The sequence below is a fragment of the Anolis carolinensis genome, chromosome 1, assembly GCF_035594765.1.
Source record: "Anolis carolinensis isolate JA03-04 chromosome 1, rAnoCar3.1.pri, whole genome shotgun sequence".
In the NCBI taxonomy this organism is placed as follows: Eukaryota; Metazoa; Chordata; class Lepidosauria; order Squamata; family Dactyloidae; genus Anolis; species Anolis carolinensis.
The window spans coordinates 306,566,018-306,582,386 of NC_085841.1; the positions used below are offsets into that span (position 1 = coordinate 306,566,018).

At 41.5% G+C, this 16,369-nt stretch overlaps 1 protein-coding gene across 4 annotated transcripts in view; it reads left to right on the top strand.

The window, feature by feature from the left end:
- Window positions 1-16,081, top strand: part of rad51b (RAD51 paralog B) — a 397,175-nt gene extending 381,094 nt beyond the window's left edge. For all 4 annotated transcript variants that reach the window (XM_062968053.1, XM_003224876.3, XM_008116955.2 and 1 more), the window contains exon 11: window positions 13,861-16,081. In XM_062968053.1, the coding sequence (XP_062824123.1) occupies window positions 13,861-13,997 (137 nt within the window). In that variant the 3' untranslated portion in view covers window positions 13,998-16,081. The remainder of the gene's footprint in view (window positions 1-13,860) is intronic.
- Window positions 16,082-16,369: the final 288 nt, after the last annotated feature.

Sequence of the window (16,369 nt, forward strand, 5' to 3'; positions counted from 1 at the left end):
ACAAGGAGATCAGAAAAGGGAAGGATGAAAGAAAGGGCAATTCCTCCTTTCCCCTTTCTCCTCTCTTTCCTTGTTTCACTGGTGATCATCATTAGAGATGCTGAATAATGATTAGCACCATTTTCATGCCAAGTGGGACTGCAATGCCCAAAGTAATGAAGGCAAGGTAATGGTGGAAGTCCAGCAGCACTAAACTGGTTCTAGTGCTGCTGAGCCATCTGGACACCATTCTAGCCCACTAGGAAGGCTCAGGGATATGCAGTGAGGGCACTATCCAGTCCCCAAACTGGCTGGGTGCCTGGCTGTGTGGACAACGGCGATGCTAATCCTGAATATCTCACTCCAAATCAGGCTAGGTAAATGCTGTCTTGGTGACACGTGTCCTGGTTCTCATCTGTGTAATGTTGAAGAGTATACGGCCATTAATTGGAACTTGCACTGAGTAGGATGACAGTACATAATTTAATAATATTCTGTTTCGGCAGACTTTCTTAAGGCTTTAGTAGGCACACTCTGAAATGATTCAAAATCCCATGGGGAAAATACTTTGTCTAGAGCATCATCTGTGTAGCTGTGCAATCTGCATAATTTTTTCAGAGAAATGGTATTTCCTCCCCATTTCACTCTGCATTTTTTTTATTGCTGAAATGGTCAAAACAGACTAGATCCTGACAAAGTTCTCTGCTTTGTAGTGGCTTGACACTGACCGAGGTAACCTAACTAGGATTAATACAAGATAATCTCTCCTTCAGCCCCAGAGCTGCAGGCAGATGGATGAAAGGGTCTGAATTACACAATAATGTTTGCCTGCTTTTCCTGTGGAAGAACTGTGGGAGACTTCATAAACATTTAATTAAAGATTTGTTGCATTGCTCAACCCATGTTGTTTGAACGCTGATCCACAAATAGTCGTGTTCCCATAAAGCCACAAGACAAAATCACCACAGAGAAGACAAGAGGATCCCAGGAGGAGGCTGGTAAATACAAACACATTGTTGTGTTTTTCTTAAGGGTAGCAAGGGAAGAATACATTTCCTGGAATACAGGACTCAAAGGTCATGAGGTCAGAGTTACTGAGCTGCTCATGCATATCTTCTATTCTCTTCATGTGTATGTTCACTCTGAAGAGGGCAAAGATTTAAGGAGTAGCTTTCTTATTTCTCACCGTTTCTTAGTCTTCTCATTCAAAAGTCTATTGAAAGCTTTTTTAAAGAAAGTTAGAGCTGACACAAAGCAAACTCACTCAGTGCACAAGCAGAATCTGGGAATATTTTAATGTTACTTATGGACAATGCAGGGTTTTTTAAAAATGTCTCTTGATTAAATCATCTTCTGTACAATATCAAGCAAGCTCATGTTCTCAGATATTATGTCTTTAGCAACAACCTTAAGGGAAACTGTAAACCACACCCCCTGCTTCAGTACTGATTTGAAATGAAAGAATTCCAGCCACAGCCACAATTGTGGGTCCTAAAAATAAAAACAGCACAGTAGGAATTGGGATCAGACACTGTGATCCAGAGTATATCACATGAATTTAGATATATAGAATAGTACATCAGACATCAGACCTTGAATTTGCACTGATTGCATACTGGCAAACAGGGAGCTCTTTCAACATTGGTATTCTGAGTTATCGATACAACACTTCATTCTCCATCAGCTGCAATGTTTTGACTAATTTCAAGCATAGACTCACATGGAATGTACTGCAGTAATGCAGGCTTGAGATTTAGAGGTGCTGGACCACCATGGCCAGGCTACAAGAACAGCCATAGTAATGAAACTGGCTGAAGCTGGTAAAAGGCAACCCTAGCCATTAAGCCTCAAGTGAGAGCAATGAATCTAGGAGCCCCCAATACTATGTACTTGCTCCTTTGCTCACTGGCTGGATGTGGGTGGGGTAGTCCCAAATATTTTACCCATCCCTCACTTCTGTTGACTTTCCACACACTCCAAAAATAATAACAAAAAAAACCCTGAACCACCAACCATTGTACATTGTAAATATCCACAAAATACGAGAACTTCCACTTAACCTCACTCCCCATAGGCATGTATTAGAAATGCCAGTCAATTATAAAGAACCAGAAAAATCACAAGTATGTTGCCACATTAATCCCTCTGAACCAAGATTTGAATTCAAAGTCTCTCCTCTCAGCTATCATGGAGAAGAAAGTGGATCTGTCTCAGTCTCAAACTCTCCCATAGGAAAGGGTACAGGGTCACTTTCCTCTCAGCTGCACACTTCAATAGAGAGATGCAACAAAACCTCAATCAATCCCTCCTCTTTACAATCTACTGTTGGATATAACAACAGGAGCAGATGCAACGCCTGACGGAACTGGCTTCTCTTCAGAGCTGCTGGTGGTCCTACTTTTCTTCTCACCCCTGCTTGGAGTCTACTCACAGGACCCAAGAAATGCTGGAGAGGATACAATACAATCAAAGTATTATTATCTGTGAAACTCCTAATTCATTTAATGAGTGCTGAATTGCAAAAAGCCCTTTATATTTTTGAACAGATTTTAAAAAAACATTTTTAATTTGTTTAATGTGATTTTAAATTATGCTTTGATTTTTATTTTCAGTTGGATGAAAGATGGCACATGAAAAGAATAAAATAAATAAATGATAAGAATAAAAGGGTATGAATATTAAGTGCTGATTCTGATGGGCCCATTGCTTGGGATCCAGTGAAACTGTATGAAACATTTCATACACTCAGAAGGTTGCTGCATTCATCCGCATGGTGAAATGCCTCTGAAATTTGGCCAGAATTGCTGTGTTCCTCATTAGGCTACCTCAAATAATAATTACTTTCTATTGGATTTTGCTTTGTTAGTTTTGGCCCAGCTCTTTAATCTGTTAAAAGTCATTTTTGGATTCTGATCCCATTCTCTGGGGTATTAACTACCCTTCCTAACTTAGGTTCATCTGCAAATCTGATAGCCATGCCATCTATTCCATCATCCAAAAGCTCTTTTTTCAAGCTACAGCCTGGTTTCCTCAGTTTTGAAATGGTTTGTTTTTAGAACTGTAGGCTTTAGGCAGTTCTTTTCAGCTACTGAGTCTGGCGCTTATAGGGTGAATGAGCAAAAAAGCTCATTCATCCCTTAATGCAGTGGGTTGAGTCTCTTATTTCTTCTGCCTTCCAGGCAGCTTCCTCCTAATACTCCCAGGGCCTGGCTCAGAATTGCTGAGGATTACTCAGGCCAATGGTGTTTGCGGCCTTCAAGACTGCGTGTCTTCAGGGGCCGATAGAGATAAGGGCTGCGGAGGAGGAGTGGGTGGAGAGCTAGTCATTGCAGCTGCCCAAGGGCTAAGGGGGAGAGACAGGGAACATTCTTTTGAATGCATTCAGACACACTGCTATTTCCTGCTTTGCTCTCACAGTGCTCCACCTGCTTTTACTTAACTATTTCCTGATTTCAGATCCTAGAAATTCTCTGCTGGAGTAGTTGGTCTCTCTTCACAAGTACTAGCTGAAAAGTTGGGTTTTTACAACGGAAAATTAGTTACCTCTCCATGTTAGCAAAGACCGTTGAAAGAGGAACTGTTCAGAAACTGGGCAAAAGCCCATGGTGCCACTTCACGGTCTCTTTCTCACTCTTTGGTAGTTGTTCATCTTCAACAGTTTCACAATAACATTTATGATTAGCAAGCACCTATTCATAAATCGGCTGTCATGTTTTTTCTGTATTTTCTGTGTGCTTATTTTATGCCGTGCAGACAGTTGGAAGTGATTTGTTGAATCAGCATAAATTCAAATGTGGAAAGAACAATGCATGGAACGTTGACAGCTGAAGATCTATAACAAGGTCAAAATACCCAGAGAGGAAAAGCCCTGTTAGACTCTTGAAGGAAAAAAAAATCACAGTGAAAACCATTGGAAGTGAGAAGAGGACACTATATGACACGATTTTTGTTCCTGGCATATAAATGTAATTTCCAAATTAGTTCTATTATAAAAACATGTAAATTTTTTTTATTAAACTACAAACTATATTCCACAGCACATTTTGCTATGGTTTTTAAATGAATATCTCATAAAGTCTCAACCAATTTAAGATAGTTTGTGGCAGCCACAAAAACAAAGTTTCTGCAGTAGAACAACTACTTTCAAAGTAAGCACTATGAGTATGAAAATGTTTCTGTAACCACAGTCAGCCAGCACACACAGAGCTCTCAGGCCTTCATGCTCAACACACCAAGGTCGAGTTTCTCCCTGGATGCATAGTTGATATCTGGGAGTGAGGTTTACATACATTCTCGCATCCATGCCCCAGTTTTGGCCCTACACACATTAGGTAGATGCCTGAATAAGAGTCAAATCAAGAGGGAGAGGGCAGAAAAGATAACTGTCAGAAGTGCTAATTTTATCACTTTTATTTTAAAATGTACATTATTCTTGTATGTGACAAAATGTTGCTTATTTCCAAGCAGAACTATACACCTTATTATTCTTGTCATTGTGATATTTGCAAGTATTTTGTTCCTCCTTTTAAATCTAAACTGACAAATCACTTTTGCTCCCATCTTGCTATATCTTGCTGGGAATATAACAGTGGATACTGAATATGGAATGGAATTGTTGAGGGGATATGAGTTTTCTGAACTAATTTTGTCTTTCACAATTGAAGTAATACAACATGGACCTCTAAAGGGGATGTAATTATCTTGTAGCATTTTAGAATAGCTCAGGTGTGCTTAAGCACAGGGCCCCGTTGGTCAGAGGGCCCATCTTCCTGCCCCCCAAAATATGTTTTACAATGAATTTGGCTTATGTGGTGCAATTTTACATTTGAAGATGTTCTGTTTTGCACCGATTCCAGACATAATGATTTGAGTTGATCGTCTGGGAGTATGCCACAAAGAAGGCTGTGTATGCCTACTGGGCCTCCGTCCTTCAAGGCCCAAGTCAGGGGCCTCATTGCTTAACTAGCACAGGGCTTCATTGGTCCTAAATAGGGCACTGCATATGAAGTATCCATGTGAACTCAAATGGGAGCCATGTGTACAATTTGGAGCAAGAATAGCAGTGGAAATATAGAGAAAACCCTAGAATAAGGAGTTACTGTTGAAACAGAACATGCTTACTGTTTATTTGCCAGCAATTTCCAATGTAGTCGTCCACATTTGCTGGGCTTTGGGGCACAAGTCACCAACAAAAGTAGGAAAACTGCAATAATTTTAAAATGTTATTTTTGTTTTCCTGTGATAACATCTCTCTAGGAATTTCTAGGTCCTCTGGAATGACTCTGTGGCCAATTCTATGGTAAACTTCCACTAGATGTGATCACAGAATCACACTGGGGAATCTAGGGTTCCTGGGGAGGTTTTCTCTCTAGGAATCTCTAGATCAGTGGTTCCCAAACTTATTTGGCCTGCCGCCCCCTTTCCAGAAAAAATATTACTCAGCGCCCCCTCTAAAGGGGTGGGGCGTGGCTTAGAGGGGTGGGCGTGGCTCCTGCTGAAGCGGGCGGGGCTGAGCCTCTCCCCTAGTCCAAGATGCAGAGTTGCGAAGGGAGGTGGGCAGGGCCATAAATGGGCGGCCAGGACTGGGATGGGCGGAGTTACGAGCTCTGAGGCAGGGCTGAACTTCTATCCCTGTCCTGCGGTGCCTGCCAGAACACAGGTGGCGGGGCCTCTTCCCAAGTGCCTGACGGGGCTGAACCTCTATACCCCACCCCCATGTTCTAACAAGCACCTCAGGGGAGGTATACAGAGGCTTTTGGGAAGAGGCCCTGCCCCCACCCCTAGCCCTGCCCTTTAGTCCTAAAAGGCCTCTCAGGAGAAGTATAGGGGCTCATCCCTGTCTCAGGCTCTTGGAAGGAGGCCTCGCCCCCTTCCCTAGCTCTGCCATCTGTGTCCGAACAAGAGCCTCAGGAGAGGTATAGATTCTCAGCCCTGTCTCAGGCTCTGGGGAAGAAGCCACACCCACTCCTCTAGCTCCACCCCCTGTGTGTCCCAACAGGCGCCTCAGGGGCTCAGCCCTGTCTCTGGCACTTGGGAAGAGGCCCTGCCCCTCCTTTGGCCCCGCCCCCGTGTCCTAATAGGTGCCATCACCACCCCCACCCCCCGGATCACTCCAGCGCCCACCAGGGGGTGGTAGCGCCCACTTTGGGAATCACTGCTCTAGATCCTCCAGCGTAACTCTGTGGTCAACTTCTGGCATAAGATCTAGATATTTCTAGAGAGAACATTTTACTCAAATCCACAAATAATCACATCCACAAATAATCACATCCACAAAAGCCAAACATACACATGTGGAAGGCTGACTGTAGTGCTTTGCTATTGGTGCTGCTGTGTGTGCCTTGAAGTCCTTATGGCAACCATAAGGTAAACATCACAGTGGTTTTTTGGCAATCTTTGTTCGGAGAGGATTTGCCTTTGCCTTGCTTTGAAACTGAGCTAGTGTGACTTTTGTGTTACCTCCGCCCAAATGGCTTTATACCTTCCCTCTCTTTATCCCATTAAATCACCTGTTGTTGGTTCATTTCATAACAGTGTGCTAGCTGACTCCCACAAGTGTGAGTACACAGGGTGCTAACTGGCATGCTTTCAGCACTTTCCTTCAATGTTCATCATACAGGCATAGTACTGATTTATACATTGCCTATGCAGAGGGTCCAATAAGACTAATAAATTCCTAGCCAAACCATGAATACATGTGATTCACAGAAGACCAGGAGACTTTCAGTTTGCAACATTAGGCAAAACACTTTGTGAACCGACAAGAACAGCATTTTTTTGTCACAGTGGTGCCACCTTGACCCTATTCTGAAAACAAACATCAAAAGACTAAACTAGAGCCACTGTGTTTGATTTTCCAAGCAAGTACTGAAGCAATTGTCTCCATTGGTCTCCTATTGGAAAGAAACCAAAGAAAGAAAATGTGTTGAAGGCATATGTCATTTCCTACTTTGATTGCTCAGCCTGTGTGCATATTCCATCATATGCTTGCCATTTGGGTAATCTCCAAACAATATTGTGGATAGGGATGTGTGTGTCTCTGTGTGTGTATGCACACACATTTAATGTTTAGACGTGGGTGAACCACATTTTAGTGGGTTATGAAGCCTCTGCTTTTAAGGGATTAAAACATGAAAATCTGCACTCCAGGAAGTACAACTATAGAGAGCATATAAGTCCCTTGTTAAAACAACTTCACTGGTTACTAGTGCTGGTCATGCGCTATAAGAGCTTAGGTCCAGACTATCTGAAAGACCATATTTCCTCATACAAACCTGCCAGCACTTTAGGGTCCTCGAGGGAAGGCTTTCTCTTACTCAAGCCACTATCACAGGCTTGCTTCGTGAGGATACGAGAGAGAACCTTTATAGTAACTATATAGTAATGTATAAACAAGGGAACTTTTTTCTGGGGTATTTATTTTTCTTTTTAATTTAAAAATTACTCTGTGTTATGTGGTAATTTTAATCATTTTTAAATTTTATAGTAATGTTTTAAATTGTCTCTGAGAGCCACCTTGGGTCCCATTTTGGGAGAAAGGGAGCATACAAATGAAATGAACAAACAAATCAGTGATATTCATGGAAGTTAATATTGCTATTTCTCCCCCAATCCCAGCATTATTTATACAACAGCAGTTTCGAGATTGCATACGCTGGACAATGGTTGTGACTCCATAGATTACCTGAAGCTTTACTGAAATTTCTAAATATGAGTTTAGTGTCATATTATATGATGTATTCCAGTTTTTGTTGCTATGGAGGAGAGGTCAGTGGCAAAAGCAAATAAATCAGAAATTAGAGTTAAGATTTTTTTTATGAACAGGGTGAGTAGTTTGAGAGATTTGTAAGAGAAAGGAGGAGAACTTTTGTCACTGGCTGTGACTAGGATGACAGAAATGAGGCACATGAAAAGGTCACTGGCTCCATCTTCCTTCAAAATCACAGAGAAGTCTCTTCCACCCACATACAGTAAATGTATAAAAACCGAACACAGAGCAAATGTTAACTTTCTTATAGAGATCTTGCTTAAATAACAAAGTACTATGAAGTGACAAATGTTGGGTCTAGCAACCCTATGTCCTGATTTCTGTTTCTTTTAAGTTCCACTGACACCCTTCCAACAGCTAGGTTAGGGATGTCTCTCTAGAGAGTGTATTTTTATAATGATTTGGCTTGTGGTTTTCCAAAACAATGTGCATTACAACTTTGCTGTGCCAGAACGATATTAAGTTCACATCTACACTTGGGATTAGATTAATCCTTACTCTGTAAAAACCAGAAGTGTTGCCATGTCTCTTTTCAGTTTTGGACCCTTTCCCCCTTTTCAATATGTCATAATTGAAGGCTCTGCGGGGCCATCTACATGGACCACATAATGTGAAGCTGGTCCAGAGTAGCAGTATTCCGGCCCCGCCTCAGGAGAAGCAACACTGCCCACCTACATCCCATTGTGACAGCAGGATGGAGCCTAGGCTTCCCAGTTAGGCCCTTGTCACGTTTTGTTTCTGTAGCAGTGGCCACGAAGGTCCAAAGAGCTTCTGGCCATCACTCAGCACCTTTGCTGGTGTTAGTAAAGGTGCCCAGACAACTTTCCTCATCCTCTTTCCAAATCTGCCTATCCACCGTGCTTTGATTGTGCTTTTCCTGCATGGCAGGGGGTTGGACAGGATGACCCAACTCTATATTCTATGATTCTGTAACCCATGCAAGAACAAACCCTTGAAACACAATAACTCATCCCTCCAATTTCTCCCTGGGTGTGGTTTAAATGATCCAGCTCTAAGAGAATATTTCAACTTCCCATAATGTCCCTTCTAGCCCTTTTGTATGGCTGTCTACACCACAGCACTTGTCATCTACTATTTCAGCAATTCCTTGTTCTCTGGTATCACTACAGAATGTTAAATAGGCAAGAATGTGAAAAGTTAATGAGAAAAAATACCTCTCTTATGAGGACTGTTTTAAAATCCCCTTTAAAGATATATTTAAAGGCCTGATGAAAGTGGAATAGGTGTGACACAATTCCCAGGATTAAAGGATTTAGGAAAGAGTTGACCAAACAGCTATTGCTTACATGACAGGCTAACAACTATTTTATGATGTATTAATTTTAGTGATAAAAATACTCATAGAGCACAAATTGAATTTCAGCATTTGGTGCCAGCTGCAGGAACCTCTAGTGGTATTTACAGAAACAACTAATGTGGGGATCAGACTGTACTCATTTGCTCTAAATCAGCATGGATTAAGATGTTATTGAGAAGTATTGCACCTTCGTGCAGGCACTTTGACATTCTGCAGAGTGAAGTTTGGTCACCGTGGCTCGAGTCCCATCAGTTTGAGTACTGTAAGCAAAAAAGGCACTTCCACTTGTACAAGGCAGCTGTGCCAACCTTTTCCAAATTCCTGGTGCCCCTTCACATGCAATTCTCCAGGGAATTGCAGCTCTTGGGAGTGGCTTCTCAGGGAGTTGCAATGGGAAGAGGGAGCCAAAAAAAATCTAACTGCATGGGTAAAGTCGTGCTCTGCATCCAACCCAGCATCTGAAGGGAGATGTTCATGTCTCTCCCCATTGTCAGATACACAAGTTCATTCTGTAATGAGAGTTTGCACATTCTGGATTTATTCCTAATTTAGTGAGGTTTGCAGAATGTTGTTCTTCACAGTGTCAATGAATATCAGTTACAATACATGAACAAGTCAAGAACCTCAGGCTAGACCTCGTACTTTTGCAAAGAACTTGTTAGTCTGGTAGGGTGATCTATTTTACTGATTGGAAGATGAAGCTGATAGGGTTATAGAGGTGAACAAAGAAGAGAAGTGATTGTATTTTTGTTTTCTTTTTAAAATATACTTACTCCCTTTCTTCTTCCAGCGTCCACGAGATGCCCTCTCTAAAGTTCCAGTTGACATACTATTTCCATTCAATTCATCAGTCCCTTTGAGACAATTCCTTTACCTTAAAACTGCATCTTTACCCAGCTTTGTTGACATTCTCCAGTGCTTTGTTCCTGAACAATAGCAGTTGTCTCATTTCGGTGCATGTTGCCCCGTGGGGGTCCTTGGAGAAACTTTGCTTTTCAGGGCTACTACAATAGAGCTTGTTTGAATGATCAGCTAAAGAAATCCAGCCTGCCAAAGCACATGTTTGTCCAGGCCTCTGTCACCTTGCAGTACAATTATTAGCAGCAAACACTTCTCTTTCGCTTAAGCTCTCTACCAGACAAGGAGATGCAAGCTGAAGTCATTCATTATCACCTGAATTATTGTTTTGCTGATAAGACTTGGTTTCTTCTCTGCTCATTTCTTATATCTTTATTTGCATATAGTAGTGAGCATGGGCACCCTTAGTACTAGCTTCAACATCTCTTTCCAAAGGGTCCTTCAAATTCTGTCTTCCCACATTGCAACCCGGGCCACAAATTGACCAATTTTGAGCTATAGACCTCCCTAGTCTTGTTTCCTACATATTCCTGCAAGAGAGGAATGGCTGCTTTCCAGGAGGAATCCTGCCCACGCCATACCTCTTCCTCCAGACAGCCAAACATAATCATACCATTTTAATAATGTATATAAACATAAAGTCCAACCTCTCTAGGCCTAGATTGCATGATCACTTTCAGAAACTAACTGAGATATCCATCGTGGCATCCAGGCATGTCTAGACTGGATGTGATGCACAGATACATGTTGGATTCAAATGTTATGCCATGGGGATAGGTGCATGAATATATATGCCCAGGCCAGTGGGATATATGCCCACTGGCCAAATAAATATGGTGCAATCTGACATACAAGGAGATGATGAGAGGAGACTATTGTCCAAACCAGTCCACAATTTGTAAAATTCAAGAAAGATTAAATCCTAATAAATACTGAACCTTGTTCCAAAGCAACCTGATTAAAGGCTGCAAGATAAATTTGTTTGTTTAAACTCTCCAGGCTCTGTCCAACCTTAGTAAATACTTTTGCCTTTAGAAAATCTCTAATAGAGAGATTGGATAGATTAGCAGAGCGGGCTGCTTGCCCATCATCACGTCTTCTTGGGGCTGAGATATGTGATAAATATGCCTAGGTTTACATCCTCAGCAGATAGAGATCAGCAAAGTTTCATCCATTTCAACAGACACATACCGCACCCACTGAAGGTTAGTTCATGGACAGAGAGGTTATTCATGAGATCAGAGGTAGGCAAGTTGGGGTTTTGCTTTGCTCCTTTTAATCTCAGTGCCAATCACCATGGGGCGGAGGGGGGTTGCCTCTTTCATTCTGTGGGCTGCCTTCATTCATGAAGCAGCCTGCACCTGCAAGAATCCCCACCTCCCGGTATTTTGGTGTGTAGAGTAAGGTCAGCTATAAGTACTGTATTTCTTTGATTCTAAAATACACATTTCCCTCTTATAAACATCTATAATAGGTTGTGTTTGTCTTAGAATTGCGAATCAGTACAGAGAGGGAGGGAGAGGGGGAGAGAGGTTTTTTTCCTGCTGGTGATTCTGAAATTAGTGTGTGTGTTACAAATGATGGTTTCTTACAATCGGAGAAATATGTTATATGATCATATAAGATATCAAAAACATCAAAACATCCGGGCGTCCCCTGGGCAACGTCCTTCTCAAGTCACTCCTGACACACACACACAAAAATGGCCAGTATTTGTTGCTTTACAATTATGTGTTTTTTATTAATTTTAAAAACTCCCAAAATGCCTCAGTAATCCTCAACATTGTCATTCAACTGCCATTGATGTTTTGAATTGTTGTGCAAATTGTGGTGTGCAGCCTCCTAAGATCCAGGGTGCAATTTTCTGCCCTGGGGACACTTTGGGAGGCGGGTGCTACACAGGTGTGCAAATGCCACCACCACCACCCCCAAATAGGAGTCCACTTTTGGTTTTGAAAAAAAAAATGAAGTAGTGAGGAGAAGTCCAGTTTTCTGATGTTCCACTGTATAGGGAAGCTGCAACCTATTTAAATGTAAGTTGTCATTCATGAAGGCTTCAGGAGGAGACAATACATCCCATTTTTGCCAGAAAGAGGAGTTCAGATCCCAAAGTCAGCCTAGGGCCTCATCACACTTGAGCACTTCAAATCCGGTTTCTGCCTCCTGAAGAATTCTGGGGTTTGTAGTTTGGTGAGGCCCAGGACCTGTCTGGCCGAGCTGTTTAAAGGCCCCTCCCTAAAGTGGATTTAAACTGGATCCAAACTCCTGTGATGAAGCCCTACTAGTTTGGAGGCAGAGAAAGGAGAATAGACAAATGTAATCCGAAGGCTACACTGTGTCCACTTCTGGAGTAAATGCTACTTGTTAGACTAACCCTTCCCCAACAAAAACACACAGTATTTATTGCATTATTTTACAAAGTAATGACACCTCTTTGTTAAACCTAAATTGACAGATTACTGTATATCCACACACAAAAGAAAGATTTCTCAACGGCAAGGCAATCATACGTACCTGGGATTGGGTGGGATAAGCAGCTGAGGTACTGCTTTACCTGGGGCCCTGCTGGCTATAGAGTAGGGTTACCATTTATCCTCCTTCCCTAAACGTGCCCTCTTTTTTTCATCTGGGTAGATGTTTAATATCTTGCTTGCCAACACTGCCTACTCATCACCTTCTCACCATCTCCATTGAGAGCTCTAAGTGAAAAGACAGAGGCCAGCCCAGCCAAGTGCCCAGGGAAAGGGAGAATTGGGAGGAGAGGAGGGAGTCAGAAGAGAAAGAGGAGTTAGCTGAGTGAAGCGACTTGGGGAACATCTGTCTGCATGGTGGGATGGAAGAGAGTGGCTTGGTGAGGCAAAAAAGAAGAGGCGGGGAAGTGAGATAGCAATGGCAAAATTGTTGTCCTTTAAATACTATTCAGATTAGGGATATTTCTAGAAGCAATGATGACATCTTATTGTAGTGGGGGTGTTTAAAGGAAGTTATCATAGTAATAAGTGGTTTTAATTAGTTGCTTGGTAAATATGTCTCTTTTTAGCTTTTCAAAATAACCAGTTGTTCTGCTACTTTTAAAAGTACTTTCCTCCACAAAACCAAACTAGACTAGTTGAAGGTGTAGCTTTAAGTCTACATGGGTGCATATTGGAGGCCTTTCCTGACAAGTCTCAGACTACCTCTCCTGCCCCTCCACACAGCTGTGTAGTATTGTAATAAAGCTTTCTCCTGCTGCATGAAGGCGTAAAGTTCCTTAGTAAAGTTGAAGGCAGTAGGGAAAGAGCATGTCATTGTAAACGGATTGTCTCAATCAAGGAAACCACAATCCTGAGTTTGAAAGTCCTGAGCACTTTATTATGGGTTCTTCTCTTATGTCTAGGCTTGAAGCCAATATGACAGTCCATAACAATAATAATCAGGAAATGGCTCTACACACTGACTTCCCTTTCTGTCTATGGAGAGGGTCCTCTGAAGCAGGCTACAAGCACAGCTGCCCTCCCTGGTAGCATAGGATTGCTCCCTTTTGGTAGGTTCATGTAAAATCTTTCAGAAACCTAGAAGTGGACAACAAAGCAAAACAGGGCAAGTATAGTATCAAGCATAGTTCCTAGTTGATTTCAATTGTATTTTATGGTCTTTCAAGTGCACTCCCTGCCAAATGACTTGGTTCCTTGAAACCTTTAGAACAGTTCATCTCACTACTGCAAAGTTTATAATGATTTGTCGATCAAAAGCAGAAGTAAAATGAGAAGGTGTGTTATTAACCAGCCAAAAACTAGCTGACAGTGGAAAACTGCATCTGTGTTGCTTTTGAGGTTGTGCTGATTTCTCAATTTTTTTATCTCTTTGTTTATTATTCAAACTTCTTACCCTAACAACAATTAGTGTATAATATACATCACATTATCACTAAACTGACCGTATTTCTTCTGTCTTTCAGATTCAGGTCAAAAGGACCAGCAATGTTGCAGTTGGGAAGGAACAAATCCTACACTGCAAGCAATAAAAGTGAGGAAAGATACTTTCAACAATGAACCTGAAATGCCTTTGCCCAGTTTCACCAGCAAGAGTCCATAGTTTACTACAGAAGTTGCCAAATAAAGAAATATATACAGCAAGGGGGAGGGAATATGATGAAGCCCAGAGGACTGGCAACAGCAAAGGCACTTGATGTTGTTTTCTACATCTGGAGCAACTTCTGCATGAAGGTTGTTAGAACTTTCTGAACTGATGATACCCTCTGGCATCCATCTTACACATTCTCCTTAATTAACACCAGCAGAAATATGGGCTACTGACCTTTGTTGGTCAATATGGTTGATAAATAGCTCTGTGTTTTTCTTCCATTTGAGATGCATTGATCTCCCTCTGTTTTCTGATGTAACAAAAATGTACCTATCCAGGTTTGAGAAGGTAGAGAGAACCTCTTTTCAGTTTGCTCTGTGTGGCAGGATCTTCAAAGCTCATGGCCACCAAAATTCCAAAGATCAACATGAATTCGTCTTAATTCTCAAAGCACCTCATAGATCTCAGCTGATATCATACATTTTTATTGTATCAAGGCAGACCAACATATTCTGCCCATGCTTGATAGGAATAATGCTGTTTTGGACAAAACATCCACGTATTTACCTGTGATATCAGCCTGGGCGGGTCTCTTTCCTATTTCCTTTGTAGTAGCAGAAGTAGTAAGAAGAAGTCTAGTCTAAGTTAAAAAAAATGGTTCCAGCAGCAGTTTCACTGTGAACTGAAGAAAACAATAGCAAAAAAAGAATTTATATAGAGACTCAGGGTTTCCAAAATGCTTAGCATTGTCTTGTTCAAAACTAGTAGTCAATGTTGTCATCCCCATATTTGCAATTTGGCGAATCTGTGGCTGAAAGAGCATATCTTGTTCATGTCACCTGCAAAGACAATATCCAAAGTGGTTGGGATTTTAAAAGCTATTTTTCAGTAGCATTCAGATGCAAAGATACCTACCCTTCCAAGAGGTCAACTGGGCTAGCTGAATGAGATGAATGTTTGGTTCATCAAACATGTTGGCAAAAGAGCCAGGATTAGACTTTACGGGACACACTATATTTTGATAAGCAAATTAGGAAATTATGTCACCACCTTCCTAATATATTGTTATACCAAAGAATTGGGCTTGAAAGTCCTCTTACAGATCATCTGTTCTGGTGTATAAATGTATTGTAAACTGTTTTTTTGAATACAAACATTCCTGGAAGGCAAAACAATCATCTGAGTGAAAAGTTCTCGATTGGCTTTTGATCGTTTTTCTATTCCCCAGTGCCTCTTCCATTGAAATGAACAGAATGAGTTTTCATTGAAAGGGTGGAAGGACTTTACACATCACACACCCTACCTACTGCACGTAAATCAGAAAGCAAAGAGACCCAATGTCTTTGGAAGTATCATTTGGATCCACAACCATTTTACTTTTATTACAGATGCAGAAGGAATCATGTCCGTCCAGGAGACTCTTTTCAGAAACACACCCACGCTTGCTCTCTTTTCCAGACACAAAGGACTTGTTGCTACAGCTACGCATAGCACTACGTTGCAATGAGCTACTTTTCTTTTTTTAAATCCAAATTAAGTTAGATGGGGGAACTGTTTCCTACCTTCTGTGTTACCTGTTGGAAATTCAAAACAAAAAGGGAGAGTTTCTCATTTGATGGCATAGCCTACCGCTTTTACCTCTAACTGGATAGAGCAGGGCTGGATAATCGTTTGATATTTGGGGAATGTTTCCAAAGGCACAGAAGCCCTTCCCTTCCTTCCCCCTCCCTTGGGATCACATGTCTAGTTTCAGGACCTTTCAGCCACACAATAGACTGAATGGCAAAGCAAATTCCACAGAGGGACACTTGCGTTTCCAGGGAACCAACATGGCCTGGATAAGCCAAAAATCTTCAGGGGATGAAAGGGAGGGAGACAGAAAATGTGTGCACAGCATATTTGTGAGTGTGTTGGGGGGCAGGGAGGTGTTTTAAAACGTAAAATGTGGCATTTGTTTAACCAGGCCCTCTTGTCCTGTCAAGAACAGTATAATTTTGTAAGGACAAAACTCTTAAATGTTTTTCTCTATCATTTTCTCTGGAGATATATTACCTAAGCCTTGAGTGTATTTAATAAAGTTTTATACCTTCTCTCCCTGCCAGTGTAAATGAAGTATTGGGATTTAAAGATGGAGAAATTGAGTGAGAGTCTTGAAATCACACAGAGTTGTTAGCAGGTTTTTGGCAGAAACAGTGAAAGAACCGTTTTTTCTGTCCCAAGTCTCCCCCTCCTGACACACACTTTCTTATTCCTTGCCTATGATTCTAGGCAACGTTCAGCAGCTATTTTCAAACTTCAAAGCTGCCTCCACTGCACAGTACTTCTATTCGAGACTTTTGGGTTATTAACACTTGATTTCTTGTTGCTATGCCATGTGCTTTTTA